This window comes from Protomyctophum bolini (assembly GCF_963924005.1).
Source record: "Protomyctophum bolini genome assembly, chromosome: 12".
Taxonomy (NCBI): Eukaryota; Metazoa; Chordata; class Actinopteri; order Myctophiformes; family Myctophidae; genus Protomyctophum; species Protomyctophum bolini.
In genome coordinates, this window is record NC_137873.1 from 37,070,043 (window position 1) to 37,095,276 (window position 25,234).

Genomic DNA, 25,234 nt, shown 5'->3' on the forward strand with positions numbered 1-25,234 from the left:
TACTTTTATTTGTATATTAAAGGATGGTTGCATTAACAATTTGTATTTCTAATACATTACAGATGATATAATCACTATTGTCAACAACAGAATGTGGAGGGATGTTGTGTTGACTGCTAGTTGTGTTTTGTTTTTTGTTTGTATTTTCTTGTCTTTTTCTTTTGTGTACGTCAGCATCATCATTTGAAAACTTTGATGACAAAAAATAAATAAAAATAAAAACAACGTAATCTCACCCAATAGGCGGGGAATGAGTAAACTATGTTAGCTAACATCAGCGTCTACTGTACCTGTTTGTGTTGTGAGGAAGAGCAAGGTTTCATTTAGTTTTAGTCACCCGGAATGTTTTAGTGTTTTAGTATTAGTAGAGTAAATATCACACGATTTTAGTTGATTTAGTTGACTAAAATGTATTTGGCGGGTCTTGATGCCGTCATAATGACATTTGCTGAAAGATATGATAGATAGATCTGATATTTTGATGTATACTGGATCTCTTGTCCACTAGTCCCTTCCTAACATTTTAGCCTAGTTTTTATTTGTTGATGCAATCGTCAACGACTTAGATTTAGTCATCATAGCTTAGTTTTCATTTAGTTACATTTAGTTTGTCAGTGAAAAAAGGTAGTCGACGAACATTCTTTTGTCATAGTTTTAGTCGACAAAATCAACACTGGAAGAAGTTGAGAAGCTGTTTTTTTCCCCACTGGAATAAGGTTGTGTCACAATTATCCATTATCTTCTTTTGTTTGTTATTTTGTCATGAAATAAAAGGAGAAGGCAAAGAGATAGATAGAGAAAGGAGTCTGTCTAACCTGCTCGATATCGTCTTCTTCTCTTGGTGGAGGAGATACAAGTTGAACCCATAAATCCAAGGCCTGTATCATTGGTCAAGGGCGCCCACATTTAGATTTAACACACTTTTATCATTGTTTATTTTGACCTATCAAATCAAATGTTAACACAAATGGCATCAAAGTCTTCCAAGCTTATACTGAATGTGTGCAAGTCTATATTTATCCATCCAATCCAATTGACGTCAAATATCACCAAAAGATGCTTGGGAGTGTTCCTGGTTTGGTTGTCTGGCTGAATCTCTGAGTCTTTGAGCGATATACTGTACACTCACCTACTGTAACTGCTCCCAATGAATACCGATACTCACCAGTTTACCAAGTCGCCACGGTGAACATTCTTCATCAATGTCTTCATCAGTGTAGTGTGTCAAACTCACAGATGTTATAGTTCATTTCCAAAGTGATCAAATTATGTTGTGAAATTAAATGGTCAGCTAGAATGCTAGATGATGATAAAAAGGTGAGTATGTGAATACCAATGATAAGTAGGCCTACCATTTCAGGAATTGTTTACTAATGAATTACATTGTTTTGGTACTTTTAGCATTCCTACTTTCTCTAGTGTTAACTCTAAACAACTATCCTCTCTCTCTCTCTCGCTCTCAATTCAATGCAATTTAAAGTAAAAACAACTAAAATGCACTACATCGCGGCGAGTTGGTAAACTGGCGAGTTCTCCGGACACCCTCCCAATGACGAGGTTGGTAGTACATTGCATCTGTCGGTGAGTGAGTAGTACTTTATGTGTGTGCGTGGGTGATATTGTAAAACGCAAGACGCTGTACAAATATCGTACCATTACCATTAACCAAAAGGATACACGAAGCAACAGTATCAGAGCAAGCAGGCCGAAGGCTGGCATGTAGTAACCGACTGGTGGAGGCGTTCCAAGAGATTATTGAGCCTGTGGAAAACAAAACACAGTCCAGTCCAGATTAGTGCTGCCCAACTAATCGGGAAAAAAAGGTCGCAAACTAGATTCAGACACAACAGAGAGGTTTAGGCCAAGAGAGGTTTAGGTCAAGCATTTGATGTTGTCTGTTTAAAGCCACAGTAGTTGACTCCAGGTGGCACATTTTGAATGTAGTAATGTTCAGCAACCTCAGACTAAAGACGAAAACATGAGAATCGAGTGAGAATCTTGATTGAGAGTCACATTTGAGCAAGAATCGTGCAGCACTAGTCCAGATCCCAGATCCAAGTCATTAATAATACTGAATATCTGCAATCATATCAAATACTGCATACAAAGGATCTGAAATTGACTGGACTAAAAGGTAGGGTAAGTGATATTCTTTGGTTTAACTTGTTTAAAGATTTTTGTTAAAAGGTAAAATCACTATTTTGTGACAGTAATCATTGCTATAGACTAGGGATGCACGATAATTATCGTCCCGATAAATTGCGACCCGATATTAGCAATTATGACGTCATCCCGATAAATTCGATAACGTTATAATAGCGCCGATAATATACTTTATATGGGCTCGAAATTGCGATCATTTTGGACGCAAATGCGCCTGAAATTTTATCTGTGCGACCTAAAAATATAGTTGGTAGCAACTATGGGACTACCAATCATTTCTGTGGTGCGCCCAAACGCTCCCCGAGTCGCCAATCTCTCCGGAGGAACGGCTGAGACGAGCGAGAGAGAGACGCTTCTCCACTCTGTCTGTTGCAGTGTGTAGTTCCATAGCAGGCCAATAGCCCCGCCTGCTTCTCCTCTCTATCTCCCATTCTCCCCTCTCTCATTTCACTCACTCATTCATACGAACGGTGACGACTGTCTCAGCAGCTGACGAGCGCGTATTGGTGCTCGTTCATTCATCTCGCTGTTGAATGCGTGTCACTCGTTACCGGTTGTAGTTTATTAATTTGCTCCAGTTGTGTAGCATTGTGAAACGCGACGCGACCGTTTTGGTTGAGAAATGTAGAAGTAGTAGCTGTTTGGCTACATGATGCTACAGACCATGCTAATGACTATATGCTAACAACAACGTCTATCACTGGAACTTGGATAGTGTTGTATTTGTGTTTACACACGCACACACACAGACAATAGTGGTTCTCAAAGTGGGATCCGGGGAGTCAGAGTTTACAAATGGAACGAAATTGACCCTTACAGGTCCATTTGGTTCCATTTGTACCCTCTCAGAGTTGACATTGATTTTACGATATAAATACAAAATTATAAATTGAGGTCCCTTATGTAAATGGCATTAAATGGGGGGTCAGTAGCCTAATGCATGTCAAACTGGGTGTCCTTGAAATAAAAATGATGAGAATCACTGCTAGAGCCCTGGCATATATTTTCAAATGGGTGTCTGTGGGCTAACAATTTGGGGTCCTTGCTCCTTGACATGGAAAAGTTTTGAGGCCAACTGACCGGACAGACATTCACAGACATTATATTGTTGTTTTTATTCATTTAAAAAAATTCACACCTGTGTGAAGTGAGGGGCACTCTTATCATCATACGTCATCTGGCCAATCACAATTTGCTCTGGGACTCCCAATTTATATTGTAAAATCAATGTTATTTTTACTCTGAGAGTATACAACTGGAAATGTTCCATTTGTACACTCAGAGTTACAGACCCATAAGGGTCCATTTGGTTCCTAACTATATAATTTAGCTGGGGACCCCCTGGAACTCCCTCAGGTACCCCTGGGGCCGGGGGTCCCCGAACCCCACTTTGGGAACCACTGATATAGCCTACTATACTGTAATTGCTTAGGTCAAAGCTGTGTTACATGTACCGTTACTCACTAGTATGTATTTTTTATTCATGTCTATATATTTTTATTATCGGTTATCGTATCGGTATCGGTCTTTGAGAAGCAAGAAGTTCTCGATATCGGTATCGGTTTCAAAAAATCAATATCGTGCACCACTACTATAGACTAGAGTATTTGTTCAGTAACAGATGTCTCCCTGTCTCTCCAGCTCTTTAATAAACAGAAAATACATTTTCAGGTAGGTGACAAAATTCCAGACCATCAGGAGAGAGTAGCTATTTATGAGCTTAATCTTTATAGTGTTGCAGTTCCAATTTTGTCTGCTCATTTATTTGTGGCATCACTTACAATTCCACTTGTTTAATCCATTTAGACCTGATAACGATTCCACAAATGTCTTCTAAATCCTGACAGTTTTCTGAAAAACCCATGTTTCTATGTCAGTCGTTTTCAAACATTTTCATGTCAAGGACCCCCAAGATTATATGTAATTGGCTGCCGACCACCCATCTGAAAATATGTTGTTCCAGGGACCCCTCCAGAAGCAAAGATTTGAATTAAAAATGTTAAATAATATATATTCAAAGATTTGCACTACATTTTCACGATTATTCAAAAATAGCAGACCTACAAGCTCGTAGCGCGGCACTCGGTGCCGCGCAATGAGCTTGTAGAGCTGCTATTTTTCAATAGCTAAAGTAAACCTGACATATAAAACAGCACAACAGCCATCATTACAACAAATACCAGAACATATTCTCTGGAGCTATGCTCCAGTGACGCCGGCCTCCTTGTGATCCCCATGAAGATCAGGCTCAAAACCTGGGGCGACATGGCCTTCTCTGTGGCCGCCCCTACCCTCTGGAATGCCCTCCCCAAACACATCCGAGATGCCCCCTCACTCCCCACCTTCAAAACCGCACTGAAAACCCACCTGTTCAGAATAGCATTCCCTAGCTGATGTGTTTTTAACTTGTTACATGTACTGTTTTTATTGGTTTTATTCTTATTTTACTTGTTTTTCTAATAAAGTTGTGTCATTTTCTCATGTCCCCGGCCCCCGCACATGTAAAGCGTCTTTGGGCATTAGAAAAGCGCTATATAAGTCCCAGATATTATTATTATGCTATGAGTAAGACAGAGATTAAATGCGAACAACAATTGAATTGTATGAATTGATTGAATACTAAACAAAATCTCAACGGTATTCATGCAGAGTGAGGTCAGGTGTAAGGCTGTGAGTGCTAGTCTAGCTTGCACTCTTGGTTCTATATGCAACAATCTAGAAAAATGGGCAGGGTACTCACTCCTAAAGTACTGTGTCAAGCGAAAAGAGGCAGGGTACTAGGATAGGGTACTCACTCCTAAAGTACTGTGTTAAGTGAAAAATGGCAGGGTACTAGGATAGGGTACTCACTCCTAAAGTACTGTGTTAAGCGAAAAGAGGCAGGGTACTAGGATAGGGTACTCACTCCTAAAGTACTGTGTTAAGCGAAAAGAGGCAGGGTACTAGGGTAGGTACTCACTCCTAAAGTACTGTGTTAAGCGAAAAGAGGCAGGGTACTAGGATAGGGTACTCACTCCTAAAGTACTGTGTTAAGCGAAAAGAGGCAGGGTACTAGGGTAGGTACTCACTCCTAAAGTACTGTGTTAAGCGAAAAGAGGCAGGGTACTAGCCTACTAGGATAGGGTACTCACTCCTAAAGTACTGTGTTAAGCGAAAAGAGGCAGGGTACCACACACACACACACACACACACACACACACACACACACTTTAATCATGTATTTATGTCCACATAAGAGATACAATACAACACAAATATTTACCAGGTGCTGTACAGAATGCAATCAGCAAATCCCGGACAAATACCCACACACCCCTCAGGGGTACAAGTAACAGCATCGTCGCCATATTTGGTGGCTACCGATAGAAGAGATTGCAGTTTGCACAGAATTCTGCAAGCCGTTTGGCTGCTTTTTTTGGCATCCCAAGTTGTTGGAAGCCTCTTACAACCAAACTACATGTCCTAGACTGCCATAGATAAACACAAGAAGATTGCACCTGTAGCCTAGCTCTATGATGGACTGGAGGAGTGGTATTTAATGACTTTGGTCATAAAGGCTTCCTCTAAGCTAGAATCAACACACACACACACACACACACACACACACACACACACACACACACACACACACCTTAATTGTTGCCTTGGGCAAAAAACGTTTGAAAACCACAGAAGTCAGTGCCATTCCCAACAGAGCCATAAGCTGACCGACCGTCTGGTGGTCTGATGTCACACCACAAACTGTTTGCAAATAAACAACAACAACAAGGCGATTTACTTCCAGACTCCAGACTCCAGAGTGACCCATGGACAAACTTCAGCTTTATAGTAGATAGTGCACTGCAGTGGTTCTCAAATTAGTTTTATTTTCAAACAGTTAAACCCCTGCAACCAGGACCCTGCTTTTAAACGGCGTGTGACGCGAACGCACGTACTGAACACAATTGTGTTAGTGTGTGACCCTTTTCAACAGTATGTACAAACCAGGCCAACATTATGAACAAGAACATGCGTTAGCTAACCTACAAGCTAGCTAAGCAAACTGCGTGCGTTCACCTCAATGAATCTAGTTCATTTAAACAACATATCAGGCTAGAGGACATGTTCAATAAATGTCCATCAGAATACAGTAACGGCATCATTTTTAAACGGACTGTATGCTACCTGTCTGATATGAAACGCCGACGACGTCACAACAAGTGTTGTCGATGTTTTGAACATAAACGATAATCTCGTTGGATGGATGCAGCGCGGTAGCGTGTCCACAGCGTGTCCACAACGCGAGTCTCGACGCGACGTGAACTTGAGTGGCAAACCAATCACAGGCCAGTTATGATTTTAAAAATACAGCTCATAAAAGCCCGCTCGCAGCCAGTTTTAGTCAGTTGATCGATGGCAATGATGGAGGATACACGCATCAGTCAGCTCGTCTGTGAGGACGTTAAACTTACAACAACTGAGTTTTTCAACCAGGAGACATTCTTCACGTTACACATGGAGGACTTCGAGTCGACGTTGTTTACAACGTTCGGTTTGGGGAATTCCGAGTTGAACACGGAGAGCTTGTTCCAGCAGCAGCCAGAGGAGGACGCCGTTGCAGTGGCTACCAAGGGGCCGTTGCTGCAGCAGCCTCCGACAAGCGACCGCAACACCCGTAAGATGCAGTTCATCATGGATGAGCTGTTAAACACAGAGCACGACTACATCCGAGACCTGCGTGCATGCCTGGAGACCTACCTGTGGGAGATGACCGGTGGAGTGGACGAGAAGCCTGCGGGCATCCGCAACAAGGAAGCCGTCATCTTCGGTAACATCCAGGACATATACCACTTCCACAGCCATGTTTGGCTAAAGGAGTTGGTCAACTGCCGTCTACCATCGGATGTGGGACGTTGCTTTGTGGCGTGGGCGGATCAGTTCGACGGTTTGTACGTGAACTACTGCAAGAACAAACCTGCTTCCAGTCAACTTGTAGTGGAACACGCTGGAGCCTACTTTAAACTCATCCAGGAGAAATATGGTCTGAGCTGGGCCAGTTCTCTGGACTCCTGTCTCATCAAACCCATACAGAGGATCACCAAGTACCAGCTCCTGCTTAAAGACTTGTTAAAGACCTGCTGTGAGGAGGGAGAGGGAGTTGAGATTAAGGACGCTTTGGAGTTGATGCAAGGAGTTCCAAAGAAAGCTAACGATGCAATGAACATCTCCATGTTAGCCAGGCTGCAGCCTCGGGCTTCGAACAGCATGCAGCCGAGGGCATCGTTCAGCTTGCTGCGGTTCAGGTCTTCAAGTCTGGCACGTTCTGGAAGCAGGGTGTGGACATGGCTGACCAGCATGCAAACACCCAGCCAGAGACGTCGAGGATGAGGCTTAATTGGGACAAGTCTGTTAGCTGGAGCACTGCCAGCCCTTGGTGGTCGACCGTCGGATTGAGGCTTGGTTGGGACAAGACCGTTAGCTGGAGCACTGCCAGCCCTTGGTGGTCATGGTTTGGACAAGACCGTTAGCTGGAGCACTGCCAGACGTTGGTAGTCGACCGTCGGATTGAGGCTTGGTTGGGACAAGACCGTTAGCTGGAGGGAGCACTGCCAGCCCTTGGTGGTCGACCGTCGGGATGAGGTTTGGTTGGGACAAGACTGTTAGCTGGAGGGAGCACTGCCAGCCCTTGGTGGTCGACCGTCGGGATGAGGTTTGGTTGGGACAAGACTGTTAGCTGGAGCACTGCCAGCCCTTGGTGGTCAACCGTCGATTGAGGCTTGGTTGGGACAAGACCGTTAGCTGGAGCACTGCCAGACCTTGGTGGTCGACTGTCTGCAAGTCCTGACTCTGGTCACTCCTAGGGCTACTCCTACAGTACGTGATATTTTTTGGTTAAAACAAAAAGTGTTTTGTTAAAAGGTTAAATCACTATTCATTGGTTTCAAATGTAGTTTTATCATGCCAATCAGACAAATTTGAAACATCTGTGTTGGTGCCAACATGGCAGGCGTAGGACTACATTTGAAACTCATGAATATTCTGATAGTGGCCGTAATCATTGCTAATTGCTATAGACTATAGAGTGTTTGTTCAGGTCTCCCCGTCTCTCCAGCTCTTTAGAGAGTAGCCATTTATCAGCTTAATTTTTAGTGTTCCAGTTCCAATTTTGTCTGCTCATTTCTTTGTCACTTTAGAATTACACTTGTTTAATCTGTATTCTGACTGCATTCTCTATCCTAATTGGATAAAATGAGTATCCTGACCTGCAACCTGAAAATGCATTTTATGTTTAATGGAAAGCTGGAGAGACATCGAGACCCCTGTTACTGAACAAGCAATGACATTAGTGTGTGTGTGTGTGTGTGTGTGTGTGTGGTGAATTATTGTAATCAACACTGTACAACATCCAGTAAGGCCTGCCACTAACTCAACATCCGGGGGGGGCACTCCCCGGAGTTCTTTTGTCTTCCACTCCGCAGTTCCGTGGACCATGATGGAATCGGCGTTGCCGTTAAGTAGGCTATTTCTTTTATCTCTCTTCAAGATCCAATTCTGATTTCTGAAAAAGAACCACTATGTTAAAGTTGGTGGACCACAGTAGAGACATGCAGAATTGCCAGTGACTGAATTGACAATGACACTGAATGAATTATTATTACTGTAGCCTATATATTTTATTTGATAATATATTATTACCTGTGATGATTATGAATAGTTTTATTGTATATTATTACTGCTGGTGATGGTTATTGTTGTTGTATATGTTATTATATTACCTGTGGTGAATATAGTATAGAAGCCATTAACTGTTTGTGGGAACATTCTTCAGGATGTGGATTAGACTGATCTTTTCTTTTTTTTTCTCTTTGTAATTATATGTTCGGACCATATTTGTGTTTGTTGTCATGATCCGAGTTGGCTTTGTTCGAGGTTTACAGATCTTTAAATAAACACTTTTTGAAATGTCAATGGGGAATTATTTCCTGGGCTCAATAGAGCAGATAAAGACATTGCCGGGCATAGGGAGTGGACCAGTGTTTTTGGCAGCAAAATTAGATTTTAGTTTTAGTCTTTTGAATAGTTTTCATTTAGTTGTAGTCACATTTTAGTCACCTGTAATGTCTTAGTGTTAGTCTAGTTTTAGTCGACTAAGTATGGGATTACTAAAATGTTTTTTGGTGGTTCCTTGATGCTATCGTAATAGCTGATTTTACACTTGCTGAAAATAGCAGATCAACAAGCTTGTAGTCGTAGATCAGCTATTATCAGCATGCAAACAAGTGTAAAATGACTCATACAGTGAAAAAAAGGTAGTCGAACATTTTTCGTCATAGGCGACAGAAACAACACTGGAGTGGACACATTTTTATATGTAGACAATGCAACATTTTCAATGATATAAATGGCAATGACTGAATTGTTATGTATTTTATTATTATCTTTGATTAATAAATCCTGAATGTTAATCCTGAATTATCATGAATGTTGCATCAACTTGACCTGTAAGGGTACATGTGCACGTGTATGACCCAGAGGGTCCTGTTATACGTAGCTAAAGCCATCGCATATAGGCTATCATTTCTATTTCTTGTTGTCTAGTTAGTTGTATTGTACTTAAATACACAATTACAGTTTAGGTATTGTCCTCAGAGGATTCCAGGCAGCTATTGTGAAAGAGTTTAACACGTGTCCTATCCTGGACGCAGCCACTTATTAAGCCACTAATGACAACATAATATAGGCATAGGAAAAATAGTCCAATGGAGTTAAGACTAAGAGGTTTTGTCCAAAGCGTTTTACTACTTTCCATTGGTTCAATATTTTCGAAACAACATTTATGCAAAAAAACCCTCAAAAATGGAGTTGGTAGGTTTCCTCCCCACAGCAACGATACTGTATGGCTTATTTCTGACATCACATGGTATTAGCATACTGAATAGAATTGTGTATCTTTATTATATTTTATATCGCTTATTAATGATATAGTGTAATGATTTTGACAAAATAGTGAAATATGACCACATTTTGACAACAATTTTATAAATTGCACAAATAAATTGCATTAAACAGTGCTGCCAGGCAGGTCTTCTTGACAAGTGTTAGCTAGGTTAGGGTTACCTCTCAGCTAAGGTGTTAATTTGTATATAATACTGTCTATAATACAAAAACATATTGCAGACATGAATGTATTTTACTGACATTTCATAGTATTATAATATATTAGCCAAAAATACAAGTTTGAAGCTGTCACAAAAAAATGTTACAATACATGAGGTACACTCATTGGAAGGTAGAAAATCTGTGTTTGACAAGTACATGTTTTATAAAAAGGACATTTGAAGGACATGAGGGCCACCCTACTAAAACAATGGGTGCTTCAGGTATTGCATTTTGATATAAATTACAACTACTTATTCCCTTGCAGCTTAAATCAGTCATAATATATGGGCACCGTTATGACCAGGTCATAAATGTGATCATACCCTACTACAGTGTAACCATTTCATCAATCAAAAGGACAGGAAGGCATTCAGCTGTGCTTTCAGACTTGTAGATTGAATAATGTATTTAACCAAGGCATCTTCTCTTGTTATGAGTTATGTCAAAACTAACTTATAGAAGACAGGAGTATACAATACAAAATACAGTAGTCAATTAAAAACAGCAGCACTGGCTTTTCAGTGGACGAGCATAACATGAATGCTGTTGCCAAAGGCTACATTTTCATGTTTAATTTGGTCTGTGTTGTCAGTTTACTGTGAGGCTGTTGGTTCTGAATCTGTACAGACCGACAGGGAGATGACTTAAAAGTAAACTGTTCATGTCCATCTGGATCTCTCAAGGAGCACTTCTCAGTACACCAGCTACTTGAATTCAGAGTAGATGAGGGGAAGCATGGTAGCATGGTACAGGATGGCTCCGCTCTTAAATGAGGCTCTGGGTTTGGTGCTCCAGGACTTAATGAAACTCAAACTTTCAATCAGAACATTATGCCATGGTAGTGGGAGAACCGAAGCAGGTATTGAGGTGGTTTATGTGTTTAAAAAATTAAGTATTTATCACAGTTATCATGTTGCTTATATCAGAATTAATGAGGACATAGTTTTGTGGTGCTTACATTGACACCAATGTAAGCACCCCCCCCCCCCCCCCTATTTTTCCATACACGTTTTCCCCATTTAACTTTCTTTAACTGTGTATATGATGATTTCCTTATTTGGAGGGGCGCTAGCTCCTATATACACAGATTTTATATGTTTTTTTTTAGTTCAATGTTTGTTTTAAAAACGCAATTGACAATGAAGGGAAAATTCTTGTCCCTAACACAAACATTAAATTCCATTAACAATAAAGAGAATTTAATGTTTGTTTTGACACCGTTTGTTTTACATCATTACCTCACCTAATCAAAGCAACATGAGTTAGACTTTAATATATTAGCTCCCCTCACTTCACACAGGTGTGATTTTGTACATCTTTAAATGTTGGTTTTACCCTCGTAGCAGTTTTTGTAATGACCTGTACTATCGTTTGAACTGTCTGTACCCATTCTACAAGCTGTGAATACAAATGTCAATCAAACCATAGTAGCTGTCTGTCAGTGTTTTCTTCAGGCATTGTTTTAGGGGTTATGGCCTGGCTGGCCTGGCCGAGAATAACGCTCAGTGACAGACACTTTGATATGTTGATGTCAGTGGGTCAAAAAGTGGGTCAGATGTCAAAATTACAAAATATTGTTTCATACATTCTCCATGTATTTGTGAAACAATACAATGAAACATCAAATGCATTGAAGCCGTGCACAGCCACAAACTAAAACAAACGCAACAGGGTCTGCATGCAGTTAAAGCCTTATTTCCTCCTGCTTGTCACTTTGACCTGTCTTGAGATTTTCTCTTTAATGGGCTGATGAGGTGTTCTCTCTGCAGGTCTTTGTGGGTGAGAGGGCTTATCTGAGTCATCACTCTCAACACAGTAGCCCTGTCGTGGTTGTATCTGCCCAGAGCCACGCTGATGAATGACACTGACACCCCTAAACCTGTCACTAATGAGGAGCCCTGGAGCGAATGGCATTCATATAATGACCCCATGACCTCACGTGACAGGTTTGAGCTTTCCCTGAGTCAAAGTAATAAGGAAATGGAGATTTATTATGGGCATAGGACGTTTAAACTCCCCGCAGTCCCACTGGACAGTAATGAAGTACATTTACTCAAGCACTGTACTACATTTACTAAGCACTGTAGTATGGATTTGAGTATGTTCATAATGCAGATTTAGATGTAGGCCTGGCCTATTATTACAAAAATACATTAATAATCATATAGTTATCATTTGGCTAGTATTCAGGTTTTCGAAAGATTTTGACAAATTTAGAAAATGGGACATGGTTACTTTTGGTACTTTAACTATATTTTGATGCCAATACTTTTACTTGAGTTTACTATTTTACTTAATTAAAAAATCTGAGTACTTCCTGCAAAGACCACCACAGAGATCAGCTTGCCCGCTGATATGACATGACAGCGATGTAGGCTACTGTAATTTCTTAAGCATGAAATGTGAATGCTGTCCTTTTAAAGTGTGACAGTGTCCATATTTGTCCATATTATCCACATTCACCATAGCCTACATAAACGCAATGAAATGTCCATATTCACATGTTCACAAATGATGGAATGACAATAACACCGACTGTTTACAACAAACCAAATGACAGTAACGTACCGTGTGGGCCTTCTGCCGATTATTTTAGGAGTTACGTTCTTAATCTTTTACCTTATATTTCTTTATTTAAAGGACACTCTTTTTGACATGGAAAGAGCGGTTTGTTCTGAATGAGCCTAGCTCACCCAGGTGCAATCAATGCTGCCTCACACTAATCACATCAGACCTGCACCTGCATGCCCTTATGTAACGCCCGGGATTCGAACTCGGGCCTCCCATGGGAAAGTCCAACATCTTAACCACTAGACCAAAGGGATATCCCTCTGGATCAGGCAAAAGCCACTCTGCTACACTCACCTCCCTTTTGACCTCCTTCCACAGGGAAACCAGATCCGGTCACGGCACCAAAGTAACACCCAGGATTCGAACTCAGGTCTCCCACGTGAAAGTCCAACATCTTAACCACTAGACCAAAGGGACCGGGGGAGATATTAGACTTTTGTGGCCATCAGTCAGAGGCTCTGAGCCACTCTGCTACAACAGGTCATAATGAACTGTTACTGAGCAGTAGATGGCACTACAGACTACGTACACCATACAAAATACAAATGTTATCCAAAACAAAAATACATACAGTACACAATCATATTCACACAATTTTCGAAAAAGCAATAAAATAAAATGTGACAAATTCCCATAGCTGGGCCTGGGATAGCTATACTCACCCAGAGCTATATGACTCTGCACTCACTTACATTTGGGAGAATTGCCTTGCTTCCCTTTCTGACTGTGGTGTATTAACATTAATTGTGTGTGTGTGTGTGTGTGTGTGTGTGTGTGTGTGTGTGTGTGTACAAAACAAATGTTTTTCGTCCCCCCCATGCCATCCCTTATTAAAATCCCTGAGGATTTAAATGAGCCATGTTTTAAAAATATTAGGGACTCAGGGAGGTTCACATTAACAGGACCATACAAAGCATCACATTTGAGAATATCAAAAGAAAATTAAGTTATTATAATAATTATACACTTGATTGAATCAGTTGAATGAAAATAATGTTACATCGTTGTTCTCGCGATAATTCCTGCCTGCAGCCGCCACTTGTTGCTCTGCTAATAGGCCTACTGTTGTCTTTTGTTCAGTACATTTCCCATTGAGTGTAGTGTAGTGGAAGTCTGGAAGAAGTGGGCTGCTGCATAACGATCAGGTCAGCAAGTCTTGTAGCATTTTCAGATAGGCTACACTACTGTAAGGTTAAGGTTATTATTTTGTAGTGCATTCCTTCGGGTCTCACAGTCACATGCATGCTAATTGTGTACCAGTAGCTACGTCTGTACTGCAGCCGTTATGCATACATAGACTACTGTAACTGCACGATATGATAATGTAGTAGCGGTAGCCTAGTACAGCCTATAGTACTGTACGCGAGCGTCATGGTTCAACATCATCCTGTTTTTGTGACTGCCACATTTACAGAGCAAACGTGTACATAAACGTTCAGATTTCAAATATAAAGTGCTCACCATGGGTGTTAGTACCGGACCGGTGCATTCCGCATTGTTTAATAAAAAAGCATTTTGGTCCCAGCGCCAGCTTATCAGTTTTTTCGCCAATATCGCCATTAGGCTTTCAACTACGCGCCCTTGTCGGCTAGGAGGTGTATTGCACTCTGATACACTGGGTGCGTTCGATGTATGCACACCGACCGCACTGCCAATACAAACGGATAGGCGAGTGCTCTCCCGGTGTGCAACGGTGAATTTCCGAACGCACCCATTTGGAGAAAAATAGCAGGGGCGCTCGGATACAAATGCTTTTATTGCTTTCATTAAACAACGCGGATTAAACGGGTGCTAATAGCTGAACCAAGAAAATTCTAACATCCGTGGCACCTTGGGCGAGCACTTTATATTTGAAATCTGAACGTGTATAATGTACAGTACACGTTTGTTTGTAAATGTAGCAGTTACAAAAAAAACAGGCTGAAGTTGAACCTAGAGTAGCCCTGAAACATGACTGTCATAATAATCATGACAGCCATCTACCTATAGCCTACAACTACAAACTTTGTCTTTAATAATGAAAAGCTAACGAAATGGCCACTGTCTGAAATTGACTACCAATGGCAATGGCCGGGGTACCCAGATTGGAAATTAACAGACGTTGCAGTAGCTTGATTGAATATTCCTTTTCAAGGCTTCATTCATCAAGGTCATGGTGGAATGTGCTGGATCGAGTTACTAGACAGGAAATCACTATATATAAATGAGTTGTAGTACACTAAAAAAAGACAAGTGGACGACAGGCAAACAAATGTATAGTAAAAGTTGTCAGATTCAGAATGATCATGAGTTATTATACAGTCCAAAGTTCCCTCTGCAGGAAGTAGGATTAGGAACTAGCCTGTTCTTTCAGTTAGGTCCTATAGTGCTGAACAGAAGGTACATTTCGTTTCGGTCTTATTTTACTCCATATAATTTCCATTTATTTGGTAGCAATAGGCCTATGCAAAGTTTTAAAAAGTGTGTGCGCGTGTGTGTAGCTGTACAGGTTCAAGTATGTCCACGCATCATACAGATGTCTGATATTGGTTTTATTTGTATTGCGACTTTCAACTCCTCCAGTGACCAAGACACCGTGAAAACTATAATAAGGAAACAATGACATTTTGTTCAGTTTTTGAGTCCTAACACATGTGCATTCAATTGATCAAAAGTCCATAGTTCTACATTACAGAAATATTGAACAATCCACAACAACACATCACAATGAAATCACAAAGAATATGTACCGTGTGCGCCTTTGAACCATGTGCAGATTGATTAATATCGTCTCTCTCTCTGACGTTCCCAAAACATACAACTTTTCTCCAGGAAGTCCGTTCAACCTCTGACCCTTACTGACAGGTGACGTCATGTGAATGACATGACAACTCTGATCATGTGACTCCCGTCCCTTCAAAGGGTGTATTTTTACCTTGTAATATAACCCTTTGACATATTTGTTGCCATTCTTAAATTCTATTTATTCATAATGAAATCAACCTTTTTATCCAAGTATGATCATCATAAAAACCATATTTTATATAATTGAAGTTTATACCTGTAACCACTGTCTCTCGTTCAGGGACAGTTACAGTGTGTGTGTGTGTGTGTGTGTGTGTGTGTGTGTGTGTGTGTGTGTGTGTGTGTGTGTGTGTGTGTGTGTGTGTGTGTGTGTGTGTGTCTCCGTTACCAAATAAATATATGACATTGACAAATAAACTCAGTAAAATAAGACCAATGTAGCTTGTAACTGTAGCTTCAACACCACATAAAACAAAAAAAATTGTGTGTGTGTATGTATGTATGTATGTGTATATATGTGCAAATAAGGTAGCAAAAACATCAAACTAACATGCACCATTGACCATTTTAGCCAGGCCTATTAAGATAAGCCAGTCTACAAGGTCACACAACACGTATCGCGATGTGACGCAATTGTGAGATTTCCGAAATGTTTACAGAAATCATGCCCAAAATAGAGAAGCTAGGGTTAAAGTGGTTAATTAAATTATTTTTAAATTGTCAAGTTTTTTTGTTAAAACTTCAAAAGGGAAAAGTGTTATTTCCAATAAGTGAATACATTATCTGCTCATTAGGGCTGGTTCCAATAAACGTAACATATTAATCACCACTGACATGACACTCTCTCAAGACAAGACTGTTGACTCACGGCATCATGTCAAGGATGCCCAAAATGATAAAGGCTATATTTGGCCGCGGACCCCCATCTGAAAATATGTTGTTCCAGGGACCCCTCAGACGCAAATATTTGAGTTAAACACATTAGCTGTGAAAAAATATATATTCAAAGATTTGCACACATTCACACTTAATTTTTTTAGCAGATCTACATGCTCGTAGATTTGTAGCTTGTGCATCTGCTAAACAGCTAAAGTTTACAATAATGGCTAAAGTGGTTAAAAAGTTAAGGCGACACAGATGCGTCCTCGGGTCTAAATGGGTTAACTCCTCTGTACTGTCTTCTTTTCCCAGGCTGCAAATAATCCCAAGAGCCCATTGATTATACTATACCGTCATGTCAGATCTGAGTGGGAAGGTCCAGACGGTCCTGGGTCCGATGGATCCCGAGCAGCTGGGCCGCACCATGACCCACGAGCACCTGACCATGACCTTCGAGTGCTGCTTCTTCCCGCCGCCGTCGGGCGAGGAGGCGGTGTCCGAGAGCCCCTTCCAGATGAAGCACATGCACTGGCTGAGGCAGAACCCCTACTGCAGCCACGAGAACCTGCTGCTGCAGCAGGAGACCGCCGCCGTCCGCGAGGAGCTGCTGGCGTACAGGGAGGCCGGAGGGGGCACTATCGTGGAGAACACCACCACAGGTATCACCACGGCGCGTGCACACATAGACCATCAAAGGGGCCGGGCTTGAGCCCCTGCCCTGCCCGGCCGCACCGCACGGCATTGTCCTCTCCAGACCATGAATGAATGCAGCATTTTACTATATGGTGACAAAATTGCAGTCCGGCATGCCATATATACCCGAAGGCAGCATTCAGGAGAATTGCCTTTTTCCCCAAACTCTCATGAACTTGAACGCTGCATTTTACCTTGAAATAATTCATCCTCTTGTGTGGAAAATCCATGTCGTACGCAGACGGAAAATAGCATATCTACAAGCTCTCGGCGCACAGCGTGACGCGTTGGGAGCTTGTAGATCCACTATTTTCGCAAAGAATAGTGGATTCTCTAAAAAGTGCCCTTTTTGAGAGAATTTCAGATCTGGCCACTCCTAACGTTCTCTGCACTGCACGTCCCTGCAGGTATCGACCGTGACCTGCCCACCCTCAGGCAGCTGGCCAAGGACACTGGGGTCCATATCATAGGAGGGGCTGGATACTACGTGGACTGCACCCACACAGACGCCACCAAGAAGATGACTGTGGAGAAGGTGGGTTTTTGGATTATGGAAATGTCTCCGTCGATTCGAATTTTCTCAACTTAAGTTTTGCATTTGTGTGCAGAACTTGTCTGCTGGTTCATTTGAATGGGGTATGCACGACTACTACCGCATTCATACTGGTATTCTTCGTAGAGTATCTAGATGTTGATGTTTGCTTCATGGAATATGGAAACGTATACAATGTCCTTATTGCTTTTTGAATGTGTTTATCTATAACCAGCTTGTTGTAAATGCAAGGTCAACAACATCATTGTTCTATCTATGTTAAAGGACCACTTTACCAATTTTCAACCTTATCTTCATAGAATTGGTCCTCCTCATTATAAGATTGTACCATTTCTGTCTACTCGCTCTGTGTCTCAGAGGGCTGTAGACACAACGGTTAAGGCCAGAGACCTTCAAATTGATATATTTTTTTAAATGAATGCAAGAACGAAGGTTTCTCTTTCAGCATGCTAACTTCCCAGGAAGAGCTGTCGTTTCTATTACTGTAGGGGACTCACTTCTTTCCCATTACTGGAATCTCCACCGATGATGTCACTGGTAGGCAGGTTTCTGAACTGTCCGTAGCCCACCAAAGAGAGAGGAAATTGTGTCAACTTATAATGAGGACCAATCATATGAAGATTAAAGGACAACTTTAGTTTTTTTCAACCAGATTCATGTTTTAGGTTGTTATTAGAGAAAGTAAAAGATGAGTGTTAATTCTTTTTCATTTGCTGCTTTCTTTCGTTTTAGGGATTTTAGCTGTTTTTGACAGGTGGCGGGGGCATTCGAGCATGGGGCTAAATATGTATTTCTTTTACAATTATTTTATAGTGATTTCTTTTTTTATTATTTACTATAGTCCTACTAGACTCCAAGAAATTACATCTGGCCACAAAAGATCACAGGATCTACTGAATCTGTCAAACGGACTTATTGAGCCTATGACACACAGTGTGGCTTCCCCCCCAGTAGGCTACCTTCACATTCAGTACTAGATCCTGTGATCTTTTGTGGCCAGACGTCCCCTGTCAAAAACAGCTAAAATCCCTAAAACGAAAGAAAGCAGAAAATGAAATATATTAACACTCATCTCTTTTACTTTCTAAACCTAAAACATGAACCGTGGTTTAAAAAAAAAGAGTGAAGTGCTTTTTTTTTTTAAGTAAACAGTTTTGTGCCTCTCAGCTCACGGACATCATCGTCGGCGAGGTGCTTCACGGAGCGGACGGCACGGACATCCGCTGTGGCGTGATCGGAGAGATCGGCACCGGCTGGCCAATCACGGAGAGCGAGAGGAAGGTCCTCAGGGCCACGGCCCACGCCCAGGTCCAGCTGGGCTGCCCCGTCATCATCCATCCGGGCCGCAATCCTGCCGCCCCCGCCGAGGTCGTCCGCGTTCTCCACGAGGCCGGCGGTGACATAAGCAAGACTGTTATGTCACACCTTGACAGGTCGGGGTTCCCTATAGATCCCTATAGATAGACGCTCACTCACTTCTTCTGTGAAGCTTGAAGTCTAAAAATGTCTTCTAAATCCTTTGTTTAATATTAATGCTGTCGTGCTATAAACATTTTCATGTCAAGGACCCTCAAAAATAATATTTTCTATCGTTTTGTCTTAACAATAGAAATGAAATACCGATGTATAATAATCATGGACTCTGCCATTAGGAGTGAACGGACTAAGAAGGACTGAAACCACCCACATATGGGACCCTTATTCTCTTGGGACTGTATGACCTGTAACATAATGAGTGTTAATACTAGAAATGTAACAAATTATGTGTAACAACTATACGAAATGTACTGTGATGCCCAACACGACCTACCTGTTCACCAAAAAATCAAAAGAATAATAAAATAAATTGTAATTGTAATTGGCCAAAATTACGGACCTCCATTTCAAAATATTTTGTTGCAGGGATCCCCAGAAGCATAGATTTGAGTTAAAAATGTTCACTTTAAAAGATATATAGGTCAATTCAAAGATTTTCACACATTTTAAAAAATAGCTGATCTACAAGTTCATAGCACGAAGTGAATGATGTGCTATGAGCTTGTATATCTGCTATTTTTGAATAGCCAAAGTATAAAATAATGGTTAAAATCTAAAATGACACATGCTTTCCTGGTTTTTGTCTACTCTTACACACCTGTCACTTTGTAGGTGTGCAAATGTTTTGCTTGTTTAGGACCATATATTGATGTCATATACTATAGCATTGTAATAATCAAATAATTATAATCAAGCACTTTACTTTCATTTGAATCATTCACTATTCCTTCCATACACTTACAGGACCATATTTGATGATGGCGAGCTACTTGAGTTTGCCAAGCTGGGGTGTTACTTGGAGTACGATCTGTTTGGCACGGAGATGCTGAACTACCCATATAACCTAGAGGTGGACATGCCGAGTGACAGCCAGAGGGTCAAGGCGTAAGTAACCCATTCTGACCTGAGATCAGATTCTAACGCACAGAAGAATGGTGGTTCTTTAACGCATTTTGACCCGAGATCAGATTTTAAAAAGTCTTAAATCCTGACAGTTTAAAAAAATAGCAGACCTACAAGCTCGTAGCGCGCCACTCGGTGGCGCGCTATGAGCTTGTAGATCTGCTATTTTTCAATAGCTAAAGCATAACATAACGCTAACACCAAAAGGGGTTCCCGTCCCCAAAATGGGTTAAAAGGCGAGACAACAGCCAGAATTCACAAAATATCAAGAATTCGTACCTTGACTATTGAGTTGGCATGTGTGTGTTTTGTTTATATGCGTGTCCGTTTCACGTCTCTTCGTCAGATTGGCACTGCTGGTGAAGGAAGGCTACGAGGACAAGATAGTGATCGCGCACGATATTCACACCAAAAACCGCCTGACCAAATACGGAGGCCACGGCTACTCTCATATCCTGAAGAATATCGCCCCGAAGATGCTGACCAGGGGCATTTCCCAGAACCAGGTGGATAAGATACTCATCGACAACCCAAAACATTGGCTTACATTCAAATGAAGGCATGAAGGAGATGAAGGGAGGGGGCTTTTCAATGTGGCATAATTCTATACATTCAGTTTATCTTGATAATAAAAAAGATACAGTGTCAATGCAACATGATGTTGCAATTAACACATCTACACTGATTTCCGATATAATCTGTCAGAAATCACATTAAAAATAGACCGTTATTGATTAATTATTTTGTCCCTGAAAACATTTCAGCCTAATGTTGTTTGTACCGTTTGTTGTTTGTACTGAAAATAGCCGATCTACAAGCTCACAACGCGTAGCGTTTTCAGATTCATTGTGCAGGGAATGTGTTGCATTGAGCCAGCAGCAGTCCAGCCAAACACTTTGTTGCTTCAGTACAGTTTTTATACAGTCCAGTATTTAAACGGACAGTTTTATATCAGATCATATAGATATAAAAATGTCTCATTCAGATCCAAACTATGCAAAACTATCGGAACAAAACATACAATCCTGAGACTTCCAATATTAACGGTCTCCTTTTGATAACATTTGAACCGAATATTCATTTTGAAAAGCTTCGAGGGAAAACGGCTCTTGTCCTCTCCAAAAAGAATCACACCTGTGTGAACTGAGTGGTGCAACGGAATCAGTCTCAGGAAAATTGTTTGCACATTGCAGCTGTGCTTATAGAAACATTGTGCTATTTGGTCCAATTAAGCCATAACTGCTAATTAAGCAGTTTAACTGCAGTTAGATCGTTTTCACAGTAAAACAAATAATTGTTGGTTTACAGTATACAGCGCAGCACCTGTAACACAGAGTGTAGCTTTGTTAGATGAGCTGTCATGTGGCATCTCAGCAGTGCGGCGTGTTTGTTGGAGAATGGTTGGTGGACCCTTCTGAAGGACAAGTGTCCCGTCCGTCCGTCCGTCCCCCCCTCCTCTGGGAACAGGTGGTATCACAGTGGTGACATGATCAATGGTATAGCTGCAGCTGGCCACACAATATGTACTACTTACTATATACTTTAATTAACTATGACAACGCACCATATGGAAGTTCAGTGGACAAAAGGTCTCTGATGGACGAGGGAGAAATGGCTGTTGGCATTGAACTTGACTTTCACCTCTCTTCTAGTTCCCTGGAAAAGGGGCTTTCATGCCATGTGTATACGACGTGTTGAAAACAAAATGATTGTATGTGATCCAAACAAAATGTATAAGCACTGTCAGAGATATGTTTGAACAATTAAAAAAAGACATGTTAAATAAGAAGACAGGCACTGGTGATTATTATGACGATGACCTTTAAAGCAGTTCACATTCATTCCAAGCATGACAGGATAGAGCTTATGATTATTTACATGTTGCTAATATTTTAACCTACCACATACAGTATAGGCCTACATATTCAAGGAACCTGTCATGTCATCCATGCATGTTAACATTAGAAATGATCCTTAATCGGAATATCAATTATTCTGTCAATCCGTTTAATTCATAGACAATCCCTGTTTATCATAATATGAGTATTGCAGACAATTCATAATATTACAGAAACAAAGTGCAATAAAGACGAGCGTGATTTGATTCATTACTTATAATGCCAAGTACATTTATACTCATACTGTACATTTATATACTTATATGTACATTTTGAAATTCATTACAGGATTATTCTGTAAAATGTGAGGCTCCGTTATACCGTATATGCGAGTTTCCTGCAAGAATGTCTTTCCAAGAACAAGATTCATTGTGAAATAATTATAATCGTGTATAGATGTTTCAGTTTTCATTTCCCCACAAAATTGTCTTAATTGTTCCCTTCGCAATTCCTGTTAATCTAACCTAACGCATGTTTTTTTTTTAAAGAACTCTTAAAGAACTGAACACGAAGAGAAGAGTGAAGTATATAGCCTACAGATGAACAAAGTGTCCTGCAGTTCCAGTCAGTCAGTCAGTCAGTCAGCATACACCATGAAGCCAGTGAAAGTACTATACTTGTTGTTGTTCCCCCCGTGCGCCTTCCCCCCGTCCAGCTTGACGTAGATCTCATCCCCGGGCTCTAAGTGCAGGACAGCGCTGTTGCTGGCATAGTCGTAATTCTGATCGGCGTCTTGTGCAATCGCGCTGGCTCTCACCTTGTGAAAGGAAATAAAAGGTGTAGTAATTATTTGATAGCCTATATAAATTATAAGGGCGTCTTTCTTTTGTTTATACATTAAATTGTAGCCTGTTAAATGGACTTATATAGGCTTGATTGGATCAATACTATCACAGATGAATTTAAATGGGTCTGACTTTTACTTTCGTATTATATGAAAGTATAACTCGATCAAATACATATGATATGAATTGAAAATGGGCGACCCTGATGTATAGTCTTAGTGCTTTTTCTGGTTATATATCCTCAGCAGTTTTTGTATTGACCTGTACTTTCGTTTGAACTGTATACCCAAAACTGTGAATACAATTATCATTTAGCATTTATCAATCAATCAATTGATCCAAGGCTATAGTCGGACATGAGTTGCATGCACTGCACAGACCACGTCTCCGATCAGCACTTCAGAACCACGGACAGCTCCATCACCTGAGCTTCACGACACATTTACTGACATCACTCTATATTCAGGACTGAATATTAGTTTCCATTATAGTAATTTAGGATAAATTATTATTTTCTCATTCTATTTCACGAGGCGTCATCATCATTCATACCTGGTTGTTTTTACACAGATCAGCCCACATGCTCGTGCCGTCTCCGCCACGCATGAGCACATGGTAAACAAAGAAGTAAATCCCCGGAATCGAACAGGTGAATTTCCCCGTGGTGGGATCGTAGTGGTTGCCGACATTAGTGACCACGTCGTCGAATTTCAGCACCTCATAGCCCTCGTGTTGCTTTTTCAGCCCCGCGTAAAACGCGATCTTCGGCACCGTGCTGTAGGTAGCCGCGCTGATGCCATGACCCGTGGGTCCGTTGTTGTTATTTGCCGCGGGCGGTCCGGGTAAACCCGGGGGTCCCGGCCCCCCTCTCGCCCCGGGCGGACCGGCGGGTCCGGGCTGCCCAGTGGGCCCTCTGGGACCCATCCTCCCCGTGCGCCCTGGCTCTCCTTGGGGACCTTGGATAAAAGTTGGCAGCGACTGAACCAAGCGACTGTCTTTCAGCGAATTAGTTGTCTTGGCCGTGGCCGCCGCTGCCGTGTTCCCTCCCCCGTGGGAATCGCACACCATCTGACAGGCTCCGAGCATCTCGTAGCGGCCTGGTCCTGTCCCACTCCCGGCGGAGTTGACCAGGATGGGGATGAGAATCACCAACGCCAGCACCGTGGCGACGCCACAAACACCGGTTGCGATCATTTGCGCTCTGCCGACCCGTCGTCTTCTCCTGCTGGGTGAATGGCCTTCCAGCCTGTTTCTAGACGTAATATATATTATATTTTAATACCAAGCAACGAATTGATTCTTAATTGTGATTTAAATTCCCGAACGTGAATGTTGTGTTAAATATTTCTGTATAAAACCAAACACTCACCTACAATTTTTTTTTACTGCAAAATCTATTTACTAATTTAGTTGCTCAATAACAAAGTAAAGTTGAGAATAATAAAGCGTTATACAAAAACACCTATATGTGATATCATGCAGGACCGTATAGAAGTTTCTGCCCTTGCATCGCAATGCTACAAAAGGGAATGGACCAGATTTCAAGGGATACCTGTTCATCGATTCGATTGTAGTTGGATAAGGGATGGGTAGGGGGGCTGGACTGGACAGAATCTATCAGTTATACCATCTCTTCCATCAAAAGAGGGAGAGGGAATGAGCTACGGCAGGGTTCTGCAACGGTGCAACCTTTTTGAAACCAAGTGCCATGTTTTTACATTTTTAGATATAGTCAGTGGTGTCAACATAAACACCACATCAATATCCACAAATATAACCTTTTCCCTTCTTTTTAATGTTTTTCTTTCACTTTGTTATACTGATCATTAGACTCAGAGCAATAACCGGCTATCTCCCAGACTCCCTCCCCAGTCAGAGTTCAGAGTTTTAATTAATGTAGAATTATGTGCAGGGTGTAATTTACATAATTTACATAATGTGAGCGATGGTGTTTATATAAATCAAAAGTCCTCTCTCACACTTATGCTTTGTGCGTGTGCCAGTGATCAGCCTCCTTTGTGCCAATGTTGGCACCGGTGCCAAAGGTTGCCATACCTCCGAGCTAAGCTATATTAATTCACACATGGGCTTAGTTGCAAGTAACTCTTGCTGCCCAAAATACCTTATTTAAAGTAGCTTTCAAAATAATTATGTGAGTCGAGAAACAAAAGACGATAGACAAGGTTATTCATGTCTTGAAAATGTGTTTAATAATTTAAAGCCATTTATTGTATTTACTTTTTTAAGTTGGGATGACACACCATGCAGTCCCTATGATGATTGGTATTACATTTTAAAAACCGAACAAATGGAGCATGACTTTGTCTAAA

General features: G+C 41.3%; 2 protein-coding genes across 3 annotated transcripts; one reads left to right on the top strand and one right to left on the bottom strand.

Annotated features, from left to right (window-relative positions):
- The first annotated feature begins 13,930 nt into the window (after positions 1-13,930).
- pter (phosphotriesterase related) lies at positions 13,931-22,010 on the top strand. 2 transcript variants are annotated; one of them, XM_080778198.1, is made up of 6 exons: positions 13,931-14,018; positions 16,849-17,195; positions 17,637-17,764; positions 18,950-19,215; positions 20,063-20,203; positions 20,568-22,010. In XM_080778198.1, the coding sequence occupies exons 2-6, from the start codon at positions 16,892-16,894 to the stop codon at positions 20,776-20,778; spliced, it is 1,050 nt and encodes a 349-aa protein (XP_080634324.1). In that variant the 5' UTR covers positions 13,931-14,018; positions 16,849-16,891; the 3' UTR covers positions 20,779-22,010. The 2 variants fall into 2 exon arrangements, with proteins under 2 accessions (XP_080634324.1, XP_080634325.1); XM_080778199.1 differs by lacking the exon at positions 13,931-14,018 and adding an exon at positions 14,043-14,064.
- Positions 22,011-22,696: 686 nt separating this feature from the next.
- c1ql3b (complement component 1, q subcomponent-like 3b) lies at positions 22,697-24,098 on the bottom strand (the record flags this gene model as incomplete). The annotated part of the gene is made up of 2 exons (XM_080778201.1): positions 22,697-22,876; positions 23,457-24,098. 2 exons carry the CDS (start codon positions 24,096-24,098, stop codon positions 22,697-22,699), a joined length of 822 nt encoding a protein of 273 aa, XP_080634327.1.
- Between the last annotated feature and the right edge of the window lie 1,136 nt (positions 24,099-25,234).

Excerpts from the sequence above, each read along its gene's own strand:
- pter (XM_080778198.1), top strand. The coding sequence starts at position 16,892 with ATGTCAGATCTGAGTGGGAAGGTCCAGACGGTCCTGGGTCCGATGGAT. Across the intron at positions 17,765-18,949 it reads AGAAGATGACTGTGGAGAAG|CTCACGGACATCATCGTCGG; the intron begins GTGGGTTTTTGG and ends TGTGCCTCTCAG. Across the intron at positions 20,204-20,567 it reads GACAGCCAGAGGGTCAAGGC|ATTGGCACTGCTGGTGAAGG; the intron begins GTAAGTAACCCA and ends TCTCTTCGTCAG.